Here is a 25,586-nt window from a genome sequence, read left to right as displayed (position 1 = left end):
AACTGAGTCTGGACAGACCTTTTTAGCGAAGTCGAATATCCATTGGTTGGAGTATTCTTCATTCTCGTTGGTAGATGAGCGGTTACGCATGTTGCGAGCTACCCTCCACAAGGTACGTATTGAGGTTTCACGAGAAAGACCTTCAATGAAATTGCGCCAGTAACCGCGTTTTTTTAACTTTAATTAATTGTTTCAGCTGTATTTCAAGCCTCGAAATGTGTGGATGTTCCATGTCTACGAAAAGCTTTGAAAGCATAAGATTTTTGCAAATATAATTTTGTGCATTCATCGTCCCAACCAGGAGTGGCTGGTTTTCATTTAAACGGATCACTTGGAACTTCATTTTTGTGCTTCCAGTGAGCTTTTATACATCAAATCGACTAAGAATCGATATTCTTCCAATGGTGGAAGTATATCTATTGAATCGACAGCGATTGTTACCGCCATTGCAAATCTTTGCCAGTCGATGTTCCTTGTTAGATCAAATGGAACTCGAGATGGTTCAGTAGATTGCGGGCTACACTTGATTGATATATTGATTGACAAGGGATCGCTACCATGGGGATCATTGATGACCTTCCTGACAATCTAATGATAGCGAGCCTGAGCAAAAAGATAGGTCGAGTCGACTTTCTCGAGCCGAAGATTTTGGAATTCGTGTCGCTTCACCAGTGTTCAAGATAGTCAAACTGAAATCGTCACATAAATCGTAAAAAATAGCCGCTCTAGCGTCATCATAAGGATCACCCCACCCAGCACCATGGGAGTTCATGTCACCCAGTATTAGAACTGGGGATGAGAGAATCGAGACTAGATTCCAAAGTTGACTACGGCTAATGTTAGTTTTTGTATACTGAATCTATGCAAAGTTCTTTATTCTTTGCCGTTATTTGACACGCAACAATTTCGACGTCTGATAGAGCTGGGAGAGGAATTTTGTAGAAAGAGTATCACTTTTTGATCCCCAAAAGTACTCCTCCATAAGAATCATTTGTATCCAGTATTTGTATCCAGTTTTTTGTCAGAAAATCTGTATCGAAATCTGTTTCAACTCTTTGCCATCGTTTGTCTGATTTCAGTCACCACCGCAAAGAAGTATATTGATTTATAATTTTTCAGTTCACTCTTTTCCAAAACGAATTCTAATGTTTTGTGAACTTATTCACTAACCAAAACGGTGCTACTATGAATAATAAATAACGGTATTCAGTATTCATAGGTTTACCTTCACACGCACTGACACATCAATCATAGTAACCCATGAGTCAGCAGAAAAAAATGACAACTCTATTAGTCGAACTCTAACCATGATGGCGAAAACAGTGAAGCTACTCCGTTCAGAAGTGTGCGCGTTCAAAGAACGGTACCCCGCCGCGTCGAAAACGGCCATCGTGCGGCACTTTGTGGACGCCGGATACGCCCGTTCCGGCATCTACAACATCTTGGCACTATTGGACAACAATCAGAGCATCGAAAGACTTGGTTCTGGACGGCCTACGACTCTGAGCGACAAGAAGCTTCAAAGAATGCTGAAGAGGAATATCGAGGGAAAAGTGGCTACATCGTTGCGTGCGCTTGGCCGGAAATTCGGTGCAACCGGCCAAACAGTGAAAGAGTACCTGGCAAACATAGGCATACATGTCAGGAAGCGGAAGTCCCGTCTACTGGTCTCGGAGCTGCAGGCAATGACGCAGCGGCAGCGGCTGAATAAGATGGTCTATTCGATTTTCCCGGCGAATCGCGACGTGGCGGGGGTGATTGACGACGAGATCTATCTCACCCTGGATGGCAACGACTGGCAAGGCACTTATTTACTTTACTTCCCCACGAAGGAAGTAAGCTCCGAAGTGAAGTTTATTTCACACATCAAGTTCCCCAAAAAGGTGCTGCTGTGGCTGACAATCAGTGAGAAGGGGATGAAAAGCCGCTCTTCTTTAGCTCTGGACAGGCCGTGAACGGGGAATTTTATAGTACGAAGTGCCTGGCGGAAGTTGCGATCGTTAGAGGAGATGAAGCGGTTGAATATCGACGTGTTCCCGACTTCGTCCCATCGAGAATTTCTGGGCAAACCTGAAGTGTAAGATCTACTCCAACAATTTTGTCACGAAAACTAAGAAGGAATTAACACCTTGGCGTCCGGCGACACCACAGTGGTTACGCACGCAAACTAGCGCCTGACTGCCGGCGACACCACAGTGGTTACGTGCGCATAATATCTCAGTGGCCGGCGATAGCACTTTAGTATCGTTTGCATTCTGTTGGGGTTTTGCAAGCCCCGGGCAAGGGGATATGATCCGCGAGTCAAGATGTGCTACAAATTTAGCTGTCATTGCCAAACCTATCAAATTACTCGGCGAACTCAAGGCAAATCTATGGAACAAGGTGCGCCCATTCGCTAACTAAAAAAAGAATTGTTTTTTGAAAAAAAAATTTATGTGAAATGTAATGATCATGATGATCACAAGGGTCTGAATGATAATATAAAACGTAGAACCCTAGGTTGATCACTTGAAATGTAGTATTATATTATAATGTAAACGTCATATTTAACTCGAAACAATCGTTAAATTCGTGAAAATTTAAAGAAGGTAGTTTTGAAATCTTATAAATAGTATGTAGATTTTTAAGTTATTCGATTACTTAAAACACGTAGTCCTGACGCTTACTTAGCCATTTGGTTGTATATTTCCAAATATTTTACAACACAATAATCACAAAAACTCACCATTATAATATAAAATCAGCATCAAACACAATTTCAGTTTCATATTATTTCACAATTTTCGAGTAAACGTATTACTCTATTACATAGAATACATATTGAATACAGAAAAGTAAATTTTCATTCATTATTTTTTGTTCTAGAAGTGTGTTAATTTCGTCCTTAATTTCGTTTTCCAAATGGCGCAAATCATTATGGTGCCTTCAACGCAAAGACAATAAATGAAACGCTTGCAGCGTAAAACGTAATGAATATAATGAATATAGCAATGAGTATTTCATAAAGTATCAGTATATTCCACAAATTGTGCTCAATCGTCTTAATTTACTTTTGTGTATTTTTTAAATGGCTGCAGAAAACCACTTCACGTTTTGACCCACCTGGTAGTATGTTAAGTGCCTTGTTTTACACCAGCTTGAGAGTTTGGCAGTTCTCGCGAGTGACAGTGGTCGCAAATTGCATTTGCGACCCGGACATGTTTGACGCTGTCAAATCCTATGTGCTAGTATACGGATGCCCTCAGGCTGGGGTTTTGTTTAAGTAACAATAACTTACACACACTATCAAGTTTAATGTTCTTATAAATAGGGAAGGTGGGGAAAAACGGACATATTAAGAAGAACTTTTATTATATCTTTCGAAATGCAGTTTCTTGCATTTCAATATACTGTTTTTCGAAATAGTCGGCCGAATGTTTTTCAATGTTTTGACGTAGGACAACGTCTTTCATTTATGTTCCGGGGTGTAAGTTCAAAGTTTCGAAAACGAGAGAGTGACGCTTGAGTGCAAGGTTTTGCACGTTAATACCTCTTTACCGGCTGAATGGAGCGGTATAATATTCACTTCATCCGAAAGATAAAATGTCAAAGAGTTATATGATCGTTACTTATTGGTCCAAAAAATCGTTCCAATAGCTTTAAAATGGCTTTGAAAGCAAGCTATTCAAATCATCATTTATTTCAACCATTAAATGTCTTCAGTATACGGTAAGAAAGTTAGGGCTTTGTATATTTACGATGATTTAAACACATAATTGGACCAAAGTTATTGATAATCTTCGAAAAATTTTGATAATGCATACAGGTTATGAATACTGTGGATAATGGTGATGAAATCGATATCATATTAAGTTGGATTATATCATTGATAATGTAAGGGCCGATACAAGAAGGATTTGCAGTACTTTTAGCGCAACACATGCTACTCATCGTTTATCTAGTTGAAAAAAAATTAAGGTTACAAAACTTATACCAAGCCATTCTTCAAAATATACATACCACATTGTAAAATGGCGATTTTTGAACCTTTTTAGCATAGAAAGAACACGTGAAACCGAGAAGTTTGAAGAAAAATTCTGATTTTTTTAAAAAATTTGAACGACCAAAAAAACAAAACATCATCTTTTTACTCGCTGCGCCATCTAGTTGTAAATCTAACGTAAATTCGTCAGCTGACAGTTTGGTCGGATCGGCCTACTGATGCAAAAACCGACCCAACTGAATCGGTGTAAGGTGCGCACATGCATACCTCTCCGTACTGATTAAGAAGCCGACCGAACTATCCGTCGACAAGTCAGTCTGCAGTTTGCGGGGGCTCTAAACCATATTGGATCGTAATTGAAAACATATGACTTATTAAGAGCTTGGCACCTTAAGATCTGCGATGACGTATCCGGTAGTGATATGGGGATTCAGGAAGGCAAATCAATCTCTACTAGATAGCTTTACCAAATCCACCACTCATTTTAAACATTTATATCTCCCTCTCACCAGAAGTCGGTTGAATAATTTCTATGGATGAACAATTTTCCTTTTCCAGTTCGTTATAGTTTTTCGCCATACAAATGAATCATAAATTTCTGCATAACTCAAGAACTAATCAAGCAAATAGAGCCAAATTCAGCATATGAAGATTTTAGGGGGCAAGAGATTGTTTCTATTCTTTCTACAGGAGGGGGAGGGTCTGAAAGACTCGAGAACTATTCAAGCAAATGGAATCAAACTTGGCATATAGAGGTTTTAGAGATCGATAAACGTTTCTATGGTGGTTCGACACTCCTCCCCCTCTCTAAGGGCAGGCTGCCATACAACTGAAACACAAAATTCTGCATAACTCGAGAACTAATCAGCAAGTCAAGCCAAATTTGCTATGTGGGGATTTTCGGGGACACGAAACATTTCTACGGTGGTTACCCCTTCCCTTCTCTCTAAGTTGGGGCTGCCATACAAATGAAACACAAATTTCTGCATAACTCAAGAACTAATGAAGCAAAAGGAACCAAATTTGGTATATGGAGGTTTTAGGAGGCAATAAATGTTTCTATAGTGGTTTGACACTCCTCCTCCCTCTCTGAGGAGAGGGGTGGGGTCACATTACTCGAGAATCAATGAAGCAAACGGAATCAAAATTGTGCATTTGGCAAATTGAACCAAGATTTGCATATGGAGGTTTTAGGAAGCAATAAATATTTCTATGGTGATTCGACACACCTACCCCCTCTCTAAGGGCAAGAGGACTGCCATACAAATGAAACACAAACTTCTGAATAACTCGAGAACTGATCAAGCAAATGGAGCCAAATTTAGGATATGAGAGTTTTAAGTACAAGAAATTTTTCTATGATGGTATGACACCCCTCTCTCCTCTGGAATGAGTCCCATAAAAAAAATACACATATTTCAACCAAAAATATTCCAACCAAACATGACAATTGAAAATTTTCGCAAAACTCTGAAGGGAAATGGGAAAATTCGGAAACTTCATTTCGCATATGTTCTACAATTACGCATTGACAAGCGTTTTCAGTCCATTTGATGTTTGTGCTAACGAAATTGATCTTCGTTCGAAAATGTAAATGAATTTCAATGTGATAGAACATCTTCTTTCTATAAAAATAAAAATGGATCGCCGAATGTGTTAATAAGAGCAAAACGCGAGGGAGGAATTGTCCGATTTAGGGCTGTCTTTATTCTATCATATTTTCTTTTTTTTCCAAACATTTATTCTATGTAACGGAGAAACATGTTATTTGCGAGTGGTTGAAAAATATTTAACGAGAATTATATCTGAAAATAATCTGATATTATAATGACGAGTTTTGGTAGAAGTACTAGGAATTTTATAGTAAAAGGTAAATTTAAAGGGTAGATTAGAAGATCAATCAATGAACAATTCTGCGATTGGACCCATGAACAGCGCTTAGTAAGAAAACGTGGATGTGGTAACGAACAATAAATTTTGGGCGAGACGAAGTTTGCCGGGTCAGCTAGTATACCATAAAATAAAAGTGATGATTTTTGGACATTAAAATTTGATGTGGGGTGATTTGGACCGTCTGTGGGGTGATTTGGTCCAATGTGTGTTCCGTCGAAAAAGCATACTTATGTATTTGTAAAGTAATTCACGATAATATTACTATCAGTAACAGTGTTCTGGGATCGATACCAGGTGTCTTGACCAGATTCCAGACCAGAAAAATTGCATTGAGACCATTTCGAATTTTGCATGGATATTTTCACTGTTGTTCGAGTATTTTCAAACACTTTCGGTAAAAGAAAATCCGTCCTTGGTGGCCTGCGTTGCTCTTTCAAGGTCCTCCTTCTTGCAACGTTGTCTGCCCATCTTTTTTTGTAATTCAGCGGAATCTGGAATCAATCAAACCAAAGAAAAGCCTCAAGCCTGTAGGACCAATTCACCCCACACAACATGCAAAAATTAAAATGCAATTAATTTCATTTATTGTTATCAAACTTACAGTTTCGCTGCATCAAATTGTTCCTCCTCTGTAGGCGAACAGAACTTTACTGCACAATACACGAAAAAAAATTTAATCAGCGGAAAAAAACCTTAGAACAATGATCAGAAACTCACATTTTTTGACAATCCAAGTGCTTGTTACCGTTTTCCTCTACCTGTTAAATTTACCAAAGTTTTTTTACGTTAGGTATATACGGCTCAACAATAGAAGGAGACGACACTATAAAAAAATCCAAGTTGAGCAGTACTTTTTGAGATAATGGGGTGGTTCAAATCACCCCGTATGTCCAAATCGCCCACTCATACAAACTTGCCCAAATCGCCTACTCATACAAAAAAGAAAAAAAGAAACCCTAAAAAGAAAACCATGCAACAATCATGACGTTACAAGTGTAAACTGATATTTTATTTTCATTGTGAGTTCTCTTCATCTTCGGCAGCACTCTATATCAACGCGAATAATCGACACGCGACCAACTATAATTTTAACACATGTAGCACATGCGCCGCCATATAATGAATCAAGCGCCACTCTGTCTACTATTGCTTTCTAATCTACGCGGCTTCGCCCGAGCGCAAATCATCGAAGACGAGCCCTCGTTCACAGCATCAACTCCGTCGTCGTCATCATTGAGTGCACAAGATTATAACTGGTATGATGACTTGAATGCTGTGACGTTTCAACCCCAGGATACTGATCCAATTGACAATCCAAACAGACGAGATGTACTGCCTAATTTTGGAGAAAGCTTAGTTGATAATGAGCAGGCTGAAGCCCTGAGCATAAGCAATGAAATCCTGAAGAATGAGAACTCGGTCATCAAGGTCAAAGTGGATCGCTTGAGTGGGTCGTTTAAGAAAAACGTGGAGAAAATAAAGTTCAAACACAAGAGAGTTGACATTGTTTTTCTTATCGATGCTAGTTCCAGTGTGGGTAAAACTAATTTTATCAGTGAAATTAAATTTGTTAAGAAGCTTCTATCCGACTTCAACGTTAGCTTCAACTACACACGCGTCGCGGTGATCACATTTAGCTCGCGAAAAAAAATTGTAAGTACTTGAATCAACTTGTTCTCATATGGTACGATAATAATGTACACTTCTAGTTCCGCCACATCGACCAAATATCCCAATCGGTTGAGGATAACGATAAATGTCTTCTGTTGAATTATCAAATACCGAAGATAAAATACAGTGGAGGAGGCACTTATACGTATGGAGCATTGAAGGAAGCGGAAGATATTTTTAAAGTGGCACGTGTTGAGAGTAAAAAAATAATTTTCCTCATTACCGATGGATTTTCAAATGGACCAGACCCTGTCCCATTAGCCGTGAAACTGAAACGTAAGAACGTGGTCATCTATTCTATCGGAATTCAAAGTGGTAATCTTGCTGAACTGTATAACATCTCCAGTGCCCCTGGAGAAAATCATAGCTATCTTTTGGATAGCTTTAATCATTTCGAAACCCTCGCCCGTAAAGCGCTCCACAGCGACTACAAAAGTGGAGAAAATATTGCCGTTAATTCGAACCTTTGTGATGTGTTGTGCTTGGATGATCCGGACTTTTTGAGGAACGACACCAGCTGTTGCGATCGAAATGCTACATGCGTATGTAGCACTAATTCGGGACATTACTTGTGTCTTTGTAAGCCTGGATTCATAGGATCCGGACGTAACGGAGCATGTCTTCCTTGTCCGAATGGTACCTTTTGGGATGGTCAAAGTCAATGTCGCAATTGCCCTGATGTGAATCATGTTACGCAAACACTACCAGCGATGAGTGCAGATGATTGTGTTTGCAAGAGTGGCTATAAGGCGGAAGATGGTAGAAGATGCGAAGTGATCACGTGTCCAGAGCTAACACCACCGGAGAATGGGTACTTTGTAAAGCACCCCAATGCTTGTGGACAGGTACTAAATGCAGCATGTGGGACGCGATGTCAATCGGGCTATCAATTAGTGGGAGACAGTATTCGTTTGTGTCAGGAAAGTGGAGTGTGGTCCGGGAACGATCCCAAATGTGTTTGTAAGTATCAGAGGTTATAACTTTGCTACCGTCGTTTCCTTGTTTTCAGCCTACGAGCCAAATCAAATATTCAAATACTCACGGTAATTCTACTTTCAGTAGAAGAACATTACCGTCACCACGTTACAAAAATGCCTCACATTTCGGAGACAATGATGGAAGCAAAGTTGATTTTTAGAATATAAAATTGAAAACGTATCTACTTCTTTGGACTTTTTCGCCATTTCAGTGAAAACGTGTCCTCCTCTGAAAATACCATACTACGGTTTGGCAGTTTGCAAAAACCCGGATTTGAATTTGTACTTTGATTATTCACCACGGAATAAATCATTCATCACAAACTACAGCATATCGGTTGACCGACTGACCGAACCAATGCCCATTGATACCGACTGTACATTTAAGTGTGGTCATGGATTTTATTTGGTAGGCTCGAGCAGTCGTAACTGTTTACCACTATCGAAATGGGACGGATTGCAAGCTTCTTGTAAACGTAAGTATGACAAAATTTGCAATATCGTCTTAAAGGGGTAATCTAGTCTAGAAATTTGAAAAAATCAATTTCATATTATTGAAGTTCACACATTCAAGTACATTCCCTAGAAAAGAGTTATCGAGTTAGAGTTATAGAAATGCAGTATCTAATCTAGTTCAAACGCGTTTTTCTCGAAACTAGTTTTTTTTTAAACTGACGTAAACGATATCTCAAGTTCTATTGAACCGATTTATGTCATTTGATGTGAATAAATCATCATACATCTCTCTATCGCATGAATCAATAAAAAATACAATTTTTTAAATTAATCTTTTTTTTAAGCTCAAATCGTCATAAAGCATGCAACAAAGCAATTTGATTGTTCACAATTCAAAGTTTCTTTTTTCAAACCGCTGCCAATTTGTCAAAAAAAATATTTTTGATTTGTCCGAGGTTCATGCGATAGCGGCATCTTTACTGATTCAGAATTCGTTCATTTTTTTTATTTAGAATAACCAGAAGGGTGGAGTCGTGAACGTCATGGCACACCTTTTTTGAACCTCCTCACTGCCCAAATATTTATGGTTAACGTAAGCGCGTTTTTTTTGTGTTTTTCAATTGAATTAAAATAACAAAAATCATTTTAAAAAATCACAAAAATTATTATTTATTAACAGAAACAGATTATTCCATATAAATTGTTCACAGTCCTGATTATTCAGCAAAACAAATAAACAACGCCTTTTCCATCACTGAGTGGAATTGGTGGTTATGTCAACCATGGATATTTGGGTAGCTCACATCAACAGATTGTAACTATTTTAGTTTTGAATATTTTTCCCCGTTTAGTTCTTGTTGTATTGTCGAAAGAAAAATGAATAAATAATGGAATAATGGATGATGAAAATATTCTTCATTTATTTGTTCAGAGCTCGAAAAAACGACCGAAATTCGTGCCTCTACACTAGAATACCCCCTGTACGAATAACTTGCACTTGCGTCTCACAAAATAATTAAGGCTACCGTTTATTTCCTGATCCTGAAAAGAAATAGGCGTCCGATGCGCTCTTCGTCGTTTCTATCGTCTGGCCCCCTCTGAGAATATTTTGTACCACCAAAAAAACGTCGCTTCGGTCCTATGTGGCTTCATCATATCCCACTGTCAACATTCGAAATCCATTCCATTCTTTGATCCATTTTTCGGAACATGCCAAAATCAAAGACGAGTCAAACCCAGGCAAGCGAAGCAACTGTCAAAAATAAACTGAACATTCAAAATGGCCAAACTCTCCAGTGAAAGACATGAGTGCCAACATAACCCCAAAACAAAATATCTAAAATCGAATAAATGTAACCCGTGAAAATTCAAAAGTCGCGATACTTTTTGAAATTTGAACTGTCGACCAAAACCAGCGGCGCGTTGATAATTCAACACCCGGTTTGGCTTTGTTGAAGCGTAATCGAGAGGACGACGTAATCGAGAGGATCGACGTTTTGTGACAATGCAAGAAACATTGATCCATTATCACACTCCTGGGTCCAATAGGCAGTCAGCAGAGTGGCACTGAAGTATATTTCGAAGACTTAGACGTTTCGTACTACAGGAAGGGAATCGAAATTTTGGAAACTCGCTAGACCAATTGTATTACTTTCGAAGGAAACTGTTTTGAGGAATAAATACAGCGTTGCCCAAAAAACGATTGTTTTCATTCAAAATCCCGGCACATTACAGCCCATGTAGTATGTGTTGTTCTTCGTGGAAAATATTGATGCACTCAAAAGTTTCATAGTTTATTTTAGTTTTATTACTATTATTATGTCATACTCTATACATCTCTATACATTTTCAGAAATTCTCTGCTCCCCGCTACCGAAGATACCATTCGGGGAATACGATCCAACAGACTGCGCGGAACAAAAGTCGGCTCACGGCTCCAATTGTACTTTGATCTGCAACTTTGGTTTCGAGCTTAAGGGTGGTCCATCAACCAAATCATGTGGAGGAAAACGAAATGGTGCGTGGACGCAAAAGTCTAAAACGCCACGCTGCGTCGACGTTACGCCGCCGCATCTCATGTGTCCTAACAACTACACGCTACAAATGCATGATGATTACAATTACGCTGTTGTGAAACGTCTGAATCAACCGTACGCGTTCGACAATGGTGGCGATAATTTCACATTCTGGGCCAAACCGGCGGTCAGGGAACAAGGGACGAAATTATTCAGCGGCACTCATTTGTTCACATACGTGGCCGTTGATTCTTTCAAAAACAAAGCCAAATGTAATTTTACTGTTACAATCGTCGACAAGACAGCACCAGTATTTGAGAATTGCTATGATCCCCCAGCATTTTACATTACGACATCGACTAATAAAAATGAAACGCTCATAGAGTGGGATGAGCCAACAGTATTCGACAACTCGAATGAGAACATAACCATGACAAGCAACATGCGCTTTGGATACCACGACGTGGGAAACTATCAAATAGTGTACCAAGCAAAAGATAGCTCAGATAATGTCGCCGAGTGTACTTTGAACATAACAGTAAAAGAATATAAATGTGACAATCTTCCTTCGCCTTTGAACGGTCAGACAGTATGTGCAAAGAATTCGTCCCATACTTGGTGTGAAATATCGTGCGATATCGAATACACTTTATATGATCAAGAAAATGATTCGCTCACTCTTTTTTGTAAAAACCGCCACTCAAAGTGGGAAAATGATACAGTTCCCGAGTGTACGCCTATCGAAAAACCTGTGGCCGTGGAGGAAGTTATCACAATAAGCCTGGGCTCGGAATTAGGACCACTATGTGAGCATACTAATGAGATCCAAACGATTTTTACAGAAAATATGAAGAATCATCTCTGCGGTGAGCAAATTGACTGTACGATCACTACCGAAATGCCCACCTGTGAGGACGTGGAGGAACCGGATGAGAAATCGAAATACCACATTGTGAAAAGAGAAATTTCCACCGAGCAGAAATCCAAATCTAGGAAGCACTTGGGAAAACGAGATGAGAGAACGATTATGAAGATCAATGTGTACACAAAATTATCGAAAAGACTTGGCATGTGGAAGTACGATGGGAAAAAATCGGATAATATAAAGGTAAATGTACTTTTTGATATTTCAAACTTTTCAATATATTATTTTATAGGTAACTTGATAAGATTTTTCGTGAAGGTGATTATTTTATTTGGAAAAAAATGGAGAAAACCTGAAACTTCAAGTTTTGTCCAGCGCAAGCTAATACAATAGCGTTCTTTATTTGTTATTCAATATCTACTTTCTTCTTTTCCACCTTTCTTCTTGGATTTCACCGTCGCAGGTTTGCCAGGAGTACTTATTTCACCGCGTTATGGGATGAAAGGAAACTATGCGTAATAAGTTATGGAATATATCTCCGATCGAATTTATTATAGAGTGATGTTCCACATTGCCTTCTCAGGGTACCTCATGATAACCTTGTCGCCGCGTGATAAAATAAGAGTCAAGCACGCCTAGCCACAAAATATATATCATCGGTTTAAATGTTTCTAGACGAGCACTCTCGGTTGCCTTTTCAGAATATTGTTTGTTACTCTCTTCCTCCGGGTTACGTTCGCTATAGCAAAAAGAATTTTGGCGAACTTGCAAGAATTATTAGCGAGTCACTAGCCTTAATATTACCCGTTCGTTTGAACGAGGAAAAGGTATTGGAATAAAATGGAATAAGTTTTGATTCAGTTAGAATCACTGTTCATTTTATGGCATGGTCGTAGCAGGCGTATCTCAATTCTTTTGGCACCAAGTTGTTTGGAAAACCTGTATATTTCGACGGTAAAAAAATTCTTGTTGATCCGTTTCGGTTTGAGAAAGGTGTGCTGGATGGGAGCCGAAAGCAGAGATTTGATTTCGGACACCAACATTAAAATCATGGTCAGGTACTAAAATCGCGAAATCGCTGAAAGCTGCTACGTTTCTGTGAATGTTTCTGTAAACTTACAACTGTTGTTGAGATAGATTAGAAGATGCGTCGTAGTGCAACCTACGATCCGAAGTTCAGGTTGAAGGTATTGAGGACAATTAATGCACACCCGGGACACTCGGACTACGACATCGCCAAACAACACAACTCTAACCAATGTACCATCCGGAGAATCCATATGCGAGAAGGTTATCGTAATATCCTTGCCTGCAAGCAACCAAACAGGACGCTAAAGCAAAATTTGGTGGCCAAAAAATGCGCTTGAAAGTTGTACAACATGGTACTGACGAATTACGAAGGACGCAGGCTGATTGATAACGAAACGTACATGAAAATGGATTTTGGACAACTCTCAGGCCTGAAATTCTATAAGTTCACTGCTAAAGGAGATGCCCCCAACAAACTTAAGGTTTTCGCTGATAAATTTGCCAGAAAGTTCTTATTTAAACAAGAGATTTACTACTGTGGACATAAAACCAAGGTTCTCGTTACAAGCAAGACAATGTACTCTGAAATGTATAGGGCTGATTACCTGCAGAAACGTGTACTTCCGTTTATTAAGGTTCGCAAAAGTCCGGTAAAGATTGACCAGATTTGAAAGGCTGCAACTACAAAAAAGATCTTGGAATAAAATGGCCGCTGAGGTTGACCAACAGAGAGTTCAAACTTTGATGGAGTATGAAAATTCATCAAAACTGCAACGAAATAATTTTATCAATATTTTTTCTGAAAACCTAAAGGCGTCGTGAGCACATAGGTCTTAACGAAATGATGTTTGGTCTCAATGTGCTTGGAACGTTTGATGGATTTTTCTGAACGTGCGAAGCTTAAACAGCCCTGGTTGTCTCCATTGACCACTGTTGCTGTCACTTTATGTTCGACAAAATCTTCGAGTAGTCGCCTCAGCCAGATAACTTCCTGACACATCTCAGCCAGAGCGATATACTCGGCCTCCATTGCCGACAGCTTTACACAGTTCTGCCGACGACTTGAATACAACGTATCCGTATCGTTGATTTTCGCGTGTCCTCATCTTCTACCCAATCCGAATCCGAAAGTGCCACTAATCCTTCAGCATTTTACCTCCAAGTCGAAATTTTCATTTCTTCGTACCTTTTAGGTAACGTACCACTTCGAACTATCTTCGCTTCGGTAAGACCTGTTCTGATAAACAGATAATTTGTCAAACTTACATTAAATACTCCGTTTTCCTCCGTATTTCCTACTCGAGGAAATACTTCACATAGCTGAGATCAACAATTTCGAAATGTTTACTCAGCAGCTTTTGAACGCGATATATCTCTTCCTCGCTTCCACTTCCGACCAGAAAATCATTCACGTAAACGATAAGGTAGTTTTCTTCCCATTGTTGGTTACCACGAACAAACACGAATCAGCGTCACTTGCTTGGAAACCCATTCATTCAGAACACTTGTCGACTTCTGGTTCCAACATCAAGCGGGCTGTTGCAGTCCATATATGCTCTTACGAAGGCGGCAAACGATCTCCTCCTTGCCTTGAACCTCGTAGCCAGGCGGTTAACGCAATGTCCTGGAAAAAAGGTAATGAAGATGTTCGAGTTTCGAGCGACATAGCATGCGCTGCCATAACTATTTAGCAAATAGTGACGTCAGTGGTTGTGTTTATCTTTGATTGCCCACCGCATCCATGTAAAATGCTATTTTCAGAAAGTAATTTATCAATTAAAAACGTACATTTTTGTAGAGTTCCCACCGAATGTGAGGCTAATGTGATAGCGTGGAGTGAATATTTGTTAAATCACGTCGAAAAAGACGGATAAAAGCGATATTTTCATGTGCCATTTCCACTCCCCCACGTTCATAGAAACAAACGAAGTTTCATTATTTTACCGTTACGATGTTGATGTTTTGAAGGCTCTCAGTTTCGGTATGTATGTTGTGAGATAATAATCGCCAATTAATCAAAATTTCACCGGAAATGTTACTGCTTTCGAGAACTAAGCATATGACTGCTCTCTGGACCTTTTCACCACATGAATAATAGAAATAAGTCACGATATAATTACCATCTGTTAAAAACCAACCAGTTGAATGATTTCATGAGAATTTTGGCTCAAATTATCATGCAACCGTAAGTACTTTGAACATTGTTTTGTATCTTCCATATACATTCCATATTGAATGCAAATAATTACGACACGATATTTTGCTTGCCAATGCAGATATACTTCGCCTATTGCTCCACCTCCATATGTACCTCATTGCGGTTGACGTATATATTTCCACGTCGATTTCTCCGTAGAGATATGTAGTCCAGATGTCTAAATGCTTCAACGCCATTCCTTTTCTTTCACCCAGGGACAACAGTTTGGTCACAGAGTCGAAAACTTCGTCTTTATCCATGCCATAGCAATGTGTAAACCCCTGCGCCACGATCTTAGCTTTGTAGCCGATTACCTTTTTTCCGTTCGGAAGCGGCACCAAGTTCATGTTCCGTTCTGTTTATGCGACTCGATTTCGCTATCCATCGCTGCCATCCACGTAACTCGATCTAAGCTGGACACTGCTTACTGAAAAGTCATCGGATCCTAGGGTTTCTGTGTTACAACAGCTGCCACATAATTCAACAAACGATTCGGTAACATATGCCGCGGGTACGACGGCCTTGACGACACTTGACACTTGACACTTTCAGATTCTTCACTCATTTCACCTTCATCGCCTTCACGTTGATGTCTTCATCCAACAGTTTTTCTTCTCCGTAAGTTACGGAAAATTTTACTTCTGCTGCTCAGAGTAACCGATGAACCGCGACTTGCTCGTCTGACTGTCAAACTTTCCTCATTTAATGTCGGGATGAACATAAGCAGGACGACTATAGACTTTCAAATGACTAAGCAGCCGTTAGTACAGTCTCTCCCCAATATCGATTGTCCAGGTCTGCATCAAGAAGCATCGTCGTTTCCATTTCCTGTAACGACCGATTGTTCTGCTCAGCTACACCGTTTTGCTGCGGTATGTACGCTGTGGAATACTGTGGCTGGCTTCCTTCCTGCGCGAATAAATCCCGCAACTCCTTGTTGAAATACTCGCCTACACCATCTGAGCGAATAATACGTGGATTTCTATTGAATAAGTTTTCTACGTACCGACAATACTCCTTTATCTTTTCCGATGCATCCGATTTACAAATGCCACACAAATGAAACACAAATTTCTGCATAACTCGAGAACTAATCAAGCAAATGGAACCAAAAGGCATATGGAGGTTTTAGGGTGCAATAAATGTTTCTATGATGACTCTCCACCCCTTCCCTAAGGGGGGGGCTGCCATACAAATGAAACACAAATTTCTGAATTACTCGAGAATTAATCAAGCAAATGGAACCAAATTAGGCATATGGAGGTTTAGAGTACAAAAAATGTTTCTATGGTGGTTAGACACTCCACCCCCCTCTCTAAGGGGGGGCTGCCATACAAATGAAACACAAATTTCTGAATTGCTCGAGAATTATTCAAGTAAACGAAATCAAATTCGACATGTGGAGGTTTTAGGGTGCAATAAATATTTCTATGATGGTTGGACTCTCCACCCCCGTCTCCAAAGGGGGCTGTCATACGAATGAAACACAAATTTCTGCATAACTCGAGAATCAATCAAGCAAATGAAACCAAATTAGGCATATGAAGGTTTTAGGGTGCAATAAATGTTTCTATGATGGTTAGACTCTCCACCCCCGTCTCTAAGAGGGGCTGCCATACAAATGAAACATAAATTTCTGCATAACTCGAAAACTATTCAAGCAAATGGACCCAAATTTTACATGTGAAGGTTTTACGGGGCACGAAACGTTTCTATGGCGAATACACTCCTCCCCCCTCTCTAAGGGGGGCTGCCATGCAAACGAATTACAAACTTCTGCATAACTCGAGAAATAATCAAGCCCAATTTGGGATGTGAGGGCTTTTAAGTAATTGTTTCCATAATGGTATGACACTCCTCCCTCCTCTGGAATGGAGAGGGGGTCCCATAAAATTATCACACATATTTAAACCAAACATGACAATTGAAAACTTTCGGAAAACTTTGAAGGAAAAAGGGAAAATTCGGAGAATTAAATTCCCATATGTTCTACAATTACATAGTGACAAGTGCTGTTAGTCCATTTAATGTTTGCGCTAGCGAAATTGAACTTTGTTCGAAACTGGAAATGGATTTTAATGTGATAAAACTCACTCCTATATCTTCTTCTATCTATACAAAAAAAAAAATGATCGCCGGATGTGTTGATAAGAGCAGAACTCGAGGAAGGAATTGTCCGATTTAGGGCTGTCTTTAATCTATCATATTTTCTGTATAAAACATTTGTTCCATGTAACGGAGAAACATGTTATTTGCAAGTGGTTGAAAAATCTTAAACGAGAATTGTGTCTGAAAATAATCTGATATTATAATGATGAGTTTTGTTAGAAATACTAGGAATTATAATAAAAGGTAAATTCAACGGAGACGAATAGAAGATCATTCAATGAACAGTTCTGCGATTGGACCCACGAACTTGCTCATAGTAAGAAAACGTGAATGTTTGAAGGTATTGATAACAAAAAACAATTTTTTGGCGGGACGAAGTTTGCCGGGTCAGCTAGTATTCAATAAATTTCTAGCTTGAAGCACTACGCTAAAAAGAATCGGCGTTTGATTTTATTCCCGAACACGTATTATTCGATTGTGGTTTCATTGGAGTAAATCAGAAATACCATAACTGCATGCTCGAAACAAACATATTTTTTACATTTCATACAGTTGTAGCGTGTTTTTCGGGTTTTTTATGGAAGAGAATAATGTATAACGATTTTCTAGATAATTACCAGATGATAAAAAATTTGGAACATAAAGTTTGCATATTTCTAATATTATTTGTATTTGTATTCTTGGTAAACTAAGAATTAATGCCTTCTTTTAGATTGGGCATAAATAGATGATAGAAAAGGATTTCTAGGAGCTTCCTTTTCTTTTTCTTGTTTTCTTGTCGATATTGTTCATTATGCAAAAAACGTCCCCGAAACTGTAACTGTGAAAAATAACCATAAGCCACCGATTAGTTTATAGTTTACTGTTTAAAATCCTTCGGTAAGTGAAATTCTTACACATTTGTGTATATGTGTGACCATTGTATTTAGCGAATAACTATACGAAAGTTAAACATTTGTATTTGGCTTATGCACGTATGAGTCTAACGACGAATACATCGACGAATAGTTAATATATGAATCCGTTCAATTCGGTGACAAAAGGGTCAGCGGAAAACAAATGAGAATAGTCCGGTAATGATCTTATGCTTTATATTCCATAAATATTCCACGTCACTAACATTAATTTATACATTTCATTCAACAATATTCGAGAATATGAAAAAAGGCACTTGCCCAAAAAAGTTACTCCTATACTCGCGTCGGTGTCTCAGACCGAAAGTTTTCAAAAAGTGACACACGTCCCCTTCGTACCAACACATGCGATACGCTAAACGATGACGAACGATGAATAACGAAGCTAGAGAGAATCGCAAAGTCATAGTGTTGATATTTTCTGAGAAAAAACGAATTTTTGATTTCTCGGTCTGACGGACCTAGTATAGGAGCGAGTATAGGAGTGTCAATGTGAGTCGATACCCAGCAAAGATTATGTTCGCATCGAATCCAGGGGGACCAAGAAGAAGAGGAGCCCAGCGAGCGTGGTGCTTGGACCCGGGGGAGCAGGTCTTAGGAAGAATTGGTGAGGTTGCAGGACTGCAGTCGATCGGGTTTGTTGGCAAAACATTGTGAAGAGAATCTATTCTCTTAATGTGATGTAGTATCTTTGCCCGGTCCTGATGGTACTCGGGACGTAAAACAGCAGCATCAGGGCGGTTTACCTGCGAGATGGTGGGGTTGGTCGCAGGCCTTACAAGCCGCACTACAAAACGCCAAGCAACGAAAGATACGCAAGAAGATTTATTAAAAAACGTGAACAGTCCTCATCTTGCAAGTCCCGTCGATGATAAAGAAAAATTTTACGCGCAGCTGGAACGCAAATATAACCGCCGCTTAAAACATGACATCAAGATAATCATAGGAGATTTCAATGCTCGGATCGGTAGAATGAGGAATTCAAACCGATAGTTGGCATGTACTGCGCACAACAGTAAAGAAACGAAAACGGCAGAAACTCATAGATTTCGCCACTTCCAAGTACGCAGTACCTTTTTCCAGCACGAATCTCTCCCTCGATACACCAAATCAAAAAGAATCCCAGATCGATCATGTTTTGATTGATGGTCGTCCCTTCTCGAACATAACTGTCAAACATCGATTCGGACTACTAGCTAGTGATAGTTAACCTTTTCACTTTCACCCGAGTTGAAATGATTGTAACAAAACGTACAACATCGAGTCTCTCTCGTTCTGCGCTTGCATATCACAAGGAGCTAAGACGCTCAGTAGAGTAGTGAAATTACTCGATGCGTGACCCATCGAACCGATTGCATTTGGTCTGCTCTTTTGAAAATTAAATCGTACGAGAAGGGGTTAAGATGCGTCCAAAACTCTCGATTCAGATGCCCGCGACGATACAATCCTACGCGATTAAAACAATAGAACAATCGATCGAAACTGCGTTGCTAGAAGAGGACGAACTTAACGTAGCTCCTGTTGAGGACTGCTGGAACATGGTCAAGACTGGCGTAGCAGAGAACATCCTAGATCACGTGGAACAAAGTGATGACCTAGTGATGAGGTTCAGCAGGTGTGTCACGAGAAGAACGTTGAGCGAAAACTAATGCTGCCTCACGCTACCAGTCAGAACATGGAACGATATAAACAGAGTTTGATGAGTTTGCGGAGACAACAAACTCTTCCGAGAAAAGAAGCGCCACCACTAAGAGGAGGAGCGTGAGAAACTAGAACAGCTGCACCGCTCTCATGAGACACGAAAGTTCTACCGAAAACTCAATGCATCCCGAAAAGATTACAGTTAGTTTGAGGAATGTTGTGAATAAGGTCATGTAATTAAGACGTTAAGTCAAAATAAATAAATAAATAAATGAAAGAGGGTAAATGCGTACAGTCTGTTATCTATTTCAGTCTACTCTTCCTTCTCCCAATTCTTCACCTAGCAACTAAATAACCGAGCAGCTTGAATTCTAAAGCCAGTAAACTAATTTCAAAAAATGTATACTCCAGAATAATAACTATTAACTTCTTACACTTACAGAGAGTAAAAGCAGAACTGCAAAATATCAATGAAAATGAGAGGTTGAGGAAACAATTGAGCGCATTGAACATTGATTTAAGTGTTCTGAAATTGGATGAAACTATCCGTTGTCCCAATGGTAGTGTAGCTAAGAAGCTAATATGCGGTATAAAATAAGATGTATGGAAACTCCTCTAGTTCTATTAATAATACTGTTTTCATAGTTCAATGCCCCCGAGGAACCTATCACAATCATACCTCCAATGGATGCATATCTTGCCCGATAGGCACGTTCACGAACGTTACCGGGAAATCGGAATGCGTTCATTGTCCCCTGCACCATTCAACTCGTAAACCTAACAGCAAGCATTCCACGGAGTGTAAGCCTCAGTGCCCGCCAGGAACGATGGCCAAGTTGAAACCGATGAAACACGAGAAAATGCCAAAATATCATAAAAGTTTAATGCCGTTCTGTCGAAAATGTGAGCCGGGAGAATATCAAGGATTATATAACAGAATTAATTGTGAAAAATGCCCACCGGGTTATACATCGTCCCGAGGATCAACTGTAATCACAGATTGCGTGCCGAAGCACGCTCAACCTTGCATGTCGGAAGCTCACATTTGCGGTTCCCATGGGCGATGCTCGCCGGACCCAATTAACGATTATCTCTACAGTTGTACTTGCGATGACGGATACGCTGGAGAACATTGTGAAAAACAATTGGATATTTGTGCATCAGCACCATGCTACAATGGCGGAACTTGTTTGTCGATAAATGCAACGATCCATAAATGTCTTTGTCCACCGTTGTTCAGTGGGGAAAACTGTGAAAATTTTCTCGATCCTTGTCATGCAGGTTTCTGTCACAACGGTGGAATATGTGTCGAGAGTGATGGACGCTCGATCTGTGAATGCCCTCCAGCATTTGAAGGAGAACGTTGCCACATTAGGACAAATTATTGCCTTCCAAATCCATGCGAAAATGAGGGGGTTTGTTTTAATGATGAAGAGTCATTTAATTGCTCCTGCCCACCGGGACGAATGGGAAAAAGATGTCACTTGAAACCATGTGACTATATGCCATGCCCTAGGAATGCGATTTGTGTCGACATTGGCTTGACAAATGCTAACAGGGAAAGCTATCAATGTGTCTGTCCACGGGGCTTGAAAGGAGTCAACTGTACTGAACTGGACAATCCGTGTGATAGAGAACCATGCAGAAACAACGGCCATTGTGTACCAGTCAAACTTCGAGATCTCACTGCAGCAATCAGTCACCATGCAGAAGTTGATAACGACGAGATTTATTCGGAAGTATTATGTCAGTGTCCACCATATTTCTATGGCTCTTTCTGCGAGATACTTATAACTCCAGATTTTGTAATGTCATTTGAAAAATCGGGAACAAACGACTATGTCAAAATTGCTGGTCCTGGTCACAATATTTCTGAAATATCAATGTGCACATGGATCCAAACGAATGATGATTTCAATTATGGTTCAGTCATTTCTTATGCAACATCTCGATCGGACAATGCATTCACGTTCACAGACTACAGCGGATTTGTTTTGTATATCTCTGGTGAACACGTTGTAACTAATGTGTTCATCAACGATGGGCATTGGCATTTCATTTGTTTGTCCTGGATTAGTCAGATGGGATTGTACGAAATTTACCTCGATGGTGAACTGCATACGACCGGATATGGCCTCAGCAGTGGGAAGGCAATCGAAGGTAATGGATTGTTTGTGATTGGACAAGAACAGGATTCACTCGGGGGAGACTTTAGCGAATCAGAATCATTTGTAGGGCGATTGTCCTATCTAGACCTATGGAGTCGAGCACTCAGCGGCTTCGAATTCCAACAACTCTATTATACCTGTCAACCATATCAGGGGGATATGATTAGATGGACCGATCTGAAAACAAAAATCGTAGGCACTGTAAAAATTCAGCGGTCTGAATTTTGCCAACCCTGTGAAAGAAATTTGACGCTGCAAAATGGTCGAATCGACTACCACGAGAACCATGCCTACCTTAACTGCGATGAAGGCTACCAGCTGCAAGGACCATCGGAGATAATGTGTTTACGCACGTCCCGTTGGAGCAACAAAACCAGAAGTTACTGCCAACGTGAGTACAATTTACACTGATGGGCGCAAAAACATCCAGCCCCATTTGAAATCAAAATGTTCCAATTTTGTTTCTAAAAATTTGTTTCTAAATAGGTTTCTAAAACTTTTGGGTACGAAATAAAAAAAAACTTGATTGATTTTAAAAAATAATGAAAACAAATAAAAGCAAATAATGAATAGTCAGTATGACCCCCATTGGCCTCGATAATCAAATGACAACGCTTTGGCATACTCTCCACGAGATCCTGGCGATGTTGGGGGTCCAGCTCTCCCCAAGCTCAATGCAGCAAAATAGTTTTGCTTGTTTGTAACGTCAGTTTTGTCCACCTTATTGTCCAAAATCGCCCACAATTCGTTGAGACTCTTTGCGCTGGAAATCACGCACAATCAAATTTCGGACCTGTGTTGAGAATTGCTTTCCACACATTTTCCTACGCACAAAAGGTTGACTAAACAGCTAGGTAAATCATGGTTGTGTCAGATGTAAGCAACCATCTGTCAAAACCGAGGGGTACATCGATGAAGAAAACACGGCAAAACAAATATATGCAAGTGGATTTTTTATGTCATACCCTAAAAGTACCCATATAGGAACAAAAGTCATTTTTTGTTCCTCTGAAAAAAAACCATCGATACTGAAATAGCAAAATGGTCTACTAATTACCTACTTTTATGTAGACTGGAATACCGAAAAGTTTGACAAAACTTATAATATTGAAATACTTTGATTTTGGATTGGATTTTTTGCGCCCATCAGTACTTCATTGTAAGGGATATTATAAACAAATGTTTATTTGCAGTGATTCGCTGTGAACCCCTCAACTCTATTCTCAACGGAAGAGTAATTGTCTCAAAAACAAGCTACAATGGAATTGCTCGGTTTGTGTGTGATGCAGGATTTAACTTGTCCGGAGTGGACTCCATTCGTTGTACTGTCCATGGAAACTGGTCATATGCTCTCCCAGAATGCATAAGTACTATAAAATGCCCCGCCTTACCGATGGCGTCTGGATATAACATAACGTATGCCTCAGAAAGAGGTGTTATAAATGGAACCCACAACAACTACGCGATTGACACACTAGCTGAAGTACAATGTGATGATGAATATTATATAGAGGGTGAAAATTTACTGACCTGTTTAGAAACTGGCAAATGGGATTTTGTGATTCCCAATTGTACATTGAAGAAAACCCACGAATTAACTACAGAATTGTCAAACGTGACATATCCCGCAAAAGGGTCAAACATAATCAGAATAAATAGACGTCCGGATGTTCGTTTCTGGAAACAATTGAAAGATTATTTGTTCTATGGCTGCAATCCAATTGACCCAACGAAGCAGTCACCATTTTGTAAGAAAACGGCTGCTTCCTCAACTACATTTACCGATCTCAGTCTACTGGACTTTTCCCTTTCAAAAGATTACCAGAATATGGATATCATGTTACTCGAACGTCTGGAGAAATCTTCGAATGCTGAACCAAATTTAAAGTTGCAAAATCTCCTGGACTATATATTGTATAACAAGATCGATCCGACACCACCGCCCCAACGACTACCCGGTGAAACTGAAGACTACTACAGATTCGTCATCTGCCTGTATATCGACATCATCATGATGGATCGTGAAGTAACGTTCGACGATGAAATTTTGCTGGATATCAACTCAAGGGAGAATACGAACGACAAAATCAAGAGTTTACTGAAGCATGTGGTCCAGCCGATTTATGAGACGCATCTTCGCGAACAGGAAGAGGAACATCTGCGAGAGATTGAGAATCAACGGAATGCTTTGAGGAAGATTGTGGCTCTGGCCGAGGCAGAACGAATGCTGGCACATAAATGTCCACTCAACATGGTTCCGGACCCACCAAATGATAGTAGAATTATATCCATCGAAAAGGGCTCTGCTGGAAACATAGCTTCAGATATGACAATAGAAAAACTAAGAATGAACTCGGAAAGCTTAGAAGTAGGCAGTCAAATAAGGTACGAATGCAATACGGGTTTCTTGATGAAAGGTATCGGTTACATTGAGTGTTTGAAAGGAGGCAAGTGGAGTCATTCCAACAGTTTCTGTGAAGGCGTTGTATGCGAGCGACCACCATTACCTGAGGGTATGTTCATCGCAAATGAATCAATGATATCTCTGTATTATCATGACACCAAGATTGAGTATCGTTGCCTCGAAGGATATATTATGCAGGGACATCCAATCATCACATGCTCCACGAACGGAAAATGGTCATCCGTGACAGCAAGATGTACCAGTAAGTGATGTTTAGAATATGATTTTAGTAGAGTACGCGAAATTTTTTTTTTGTTTCAGAAATATCCTGCGGCAAACCAAATATAAGCCATGCCGCTAAAATTCTAGCTGGAATTTCTTTCCAGTATGGCGATCGATTGAGAATACTTTGTGAAAATAAACACACGATCGAGATTATTTGTCATGCGAATGGAGAATGGACTCGATTTGCAAAATGTTGATAAATAAATATAGTCAGTTATACTAAAACTTAGTATTGTTTTATATGTTTGGAGAAAGCAATAATTTTGAATTCATTTTGTTTTATCACATTGATCACTACAACTTAAAATTTCGTGTAATATAATTAAAACTACGGATGTTTCGTTTTCAGAAAAGAAACAGTAAGAAACAAGAGAAAAAAAATATAATTAGGGGAAAAGGCAAATATTTTTTTCGCAATAAGTTCTATTCTGAGAGTTATGGGACCAGAAAAATAGCCTCCAAAAAGTCTATGGCATGATCCATGTGAGACATGTGACTCATGACCATCTAGAAAGAGTATAATAGGGAACGGTATTTTCTGCTGGACAAACCAAGGGTAAAAAACATTTTTGAGAAACAGGAAAAATATGTCCTGGTACATTCAATCCGATTTCGTCCTTGCCAGATCTGATTTGGCATCCTGAATTTGTACGGGTATACCATCAACGTTGGCGCTAACTGCCCGGCTGCGTTTCCACAAAACAGTGCAGTGTAAGATTCTCCATCGGAGTAGGTAGGTAACTTTTGCGTGGACGTATTTTTACCCGGAACCAGCTAAAACCAGTTCATTTGAAGGTATTGTACGTACCGTTGTGTCGTCCAAATTGAATATCGGTTCCCTAAATTTAGAAAAAAAAAAATGGACAGCGTCTCTTCCTCAAAGTACTCACGGATTTCGTAAAACCAGCTCCTGATTCGTTGCTCGGAAACGACCACTTTGTCGGGACGCTCACTGGAGCAATAAGCAACTAGCAAGCAAT

The 25,586-nt window shown here is 39.6% G+C and overlaps 2 protein-coding genes across 6 annotated transcripts in view; both read left to right on the top strand.

Moving 5' to 3' along the window:
* The window catches only part of LOC129763299 (sushi, von Willebrand factor type A, EGF and pentraxin domain-containing protein 1-like), a 30,573-nt gene extending 5,759 nt beyond the window's left edge, over positions 1-24,814 (top strand). For 3 of the 4 annotated variants that reach the window (XM_055762224.1, XM_055762223.1, XM_055762225.1), the window contains exons 2-9: positions 6,919-7,528; positions 7,585-8,506; positions 8,736-8,999; positions 10,832-12,102; positions 20,192-20,336; positions 20,395-22,308; positions 23,111-24,583; positions 24,643-24,814. In XM_055762224.1, the coding sequence (XP_055618199.1) occupies positions 6,980-7,528; positions 7,585-8,506; positions 8,736-8,999; positions 10,832-12,102; positions 20,192-20,336; positions 20,395-22,308; positions 23,111-24,583; positions 24,643-24,803 (6,699 nt within the window). In that variant the 5' untranslated portion in view covers positions 6,919-6,979 and the 3' untranslated portion in view covers positions 24,804-24,814. Of the gene's footprint in view, positions 1-6,899; positions 7,529-7,584; positions 8,507-8,735; positions 9,000-10,831; positions 12,103-20,191; positions 20,337-20,394; positions 22,309-23,110; positions 24,584-24,642 lie in introns of all 4 variants that reach the window. The other variant, XM_055762226.1, reaches the window with a different exon arrangement.
* LOC129763301 (uncharacterized) lies at positions 1,095-3,583 on the top strand. Of its 2 annotated transcripts, none has more exons than XM_055762232.1 (2): positions 1,095-2,257; positions 3,246-3,583. In XM_055762232.1, the coding sequence occupies exon 1, from the start codon at positions 1,308-1,310 to the stop codon at positions 1,953-1,955; it is 648 nt and encodes a 215-aa protein (XP_055618207.1). In that variant the 5' UTR covers positions 1,095-1,307; the 3' UTR covers positions 1,956-2,257; positions 3,246-3,583. The 2 variants fall into 2 exon arrangements, with proteins under 2 accessions (XP_055618207.1, XP_055618208.1); XM_055762233.1 differs by lacking the exon at positions 3,246-3,583 and adding an exon at positions 3,078-3,228 and having other exon boundaries at positions 1,095-2,382.
* Positions 24,815-25,586: the final 772 nt, after the last annotated feature.

Source organism: Toxorhynchites rutilus, chromosome 1, assembly GCF_029784135.1.
Source record: "Toxorhynchites rutilus septentrionalis strain SRP chromosome 1, ASM2978413v1, whole genome shotgun sequence".
NCBI classification, from domain to species: Eukaryota; Metazoa; Arthropoda; class Insecta; order Diptera; family Culicidae; genus Toxorhynchites; species Toxorhynchites rutilus.
The sequence above is the reverse complement of the archived record's forward strand: the minus strand, read 5'-3'. Positions and strand labels throughout refer to the sequence as shown.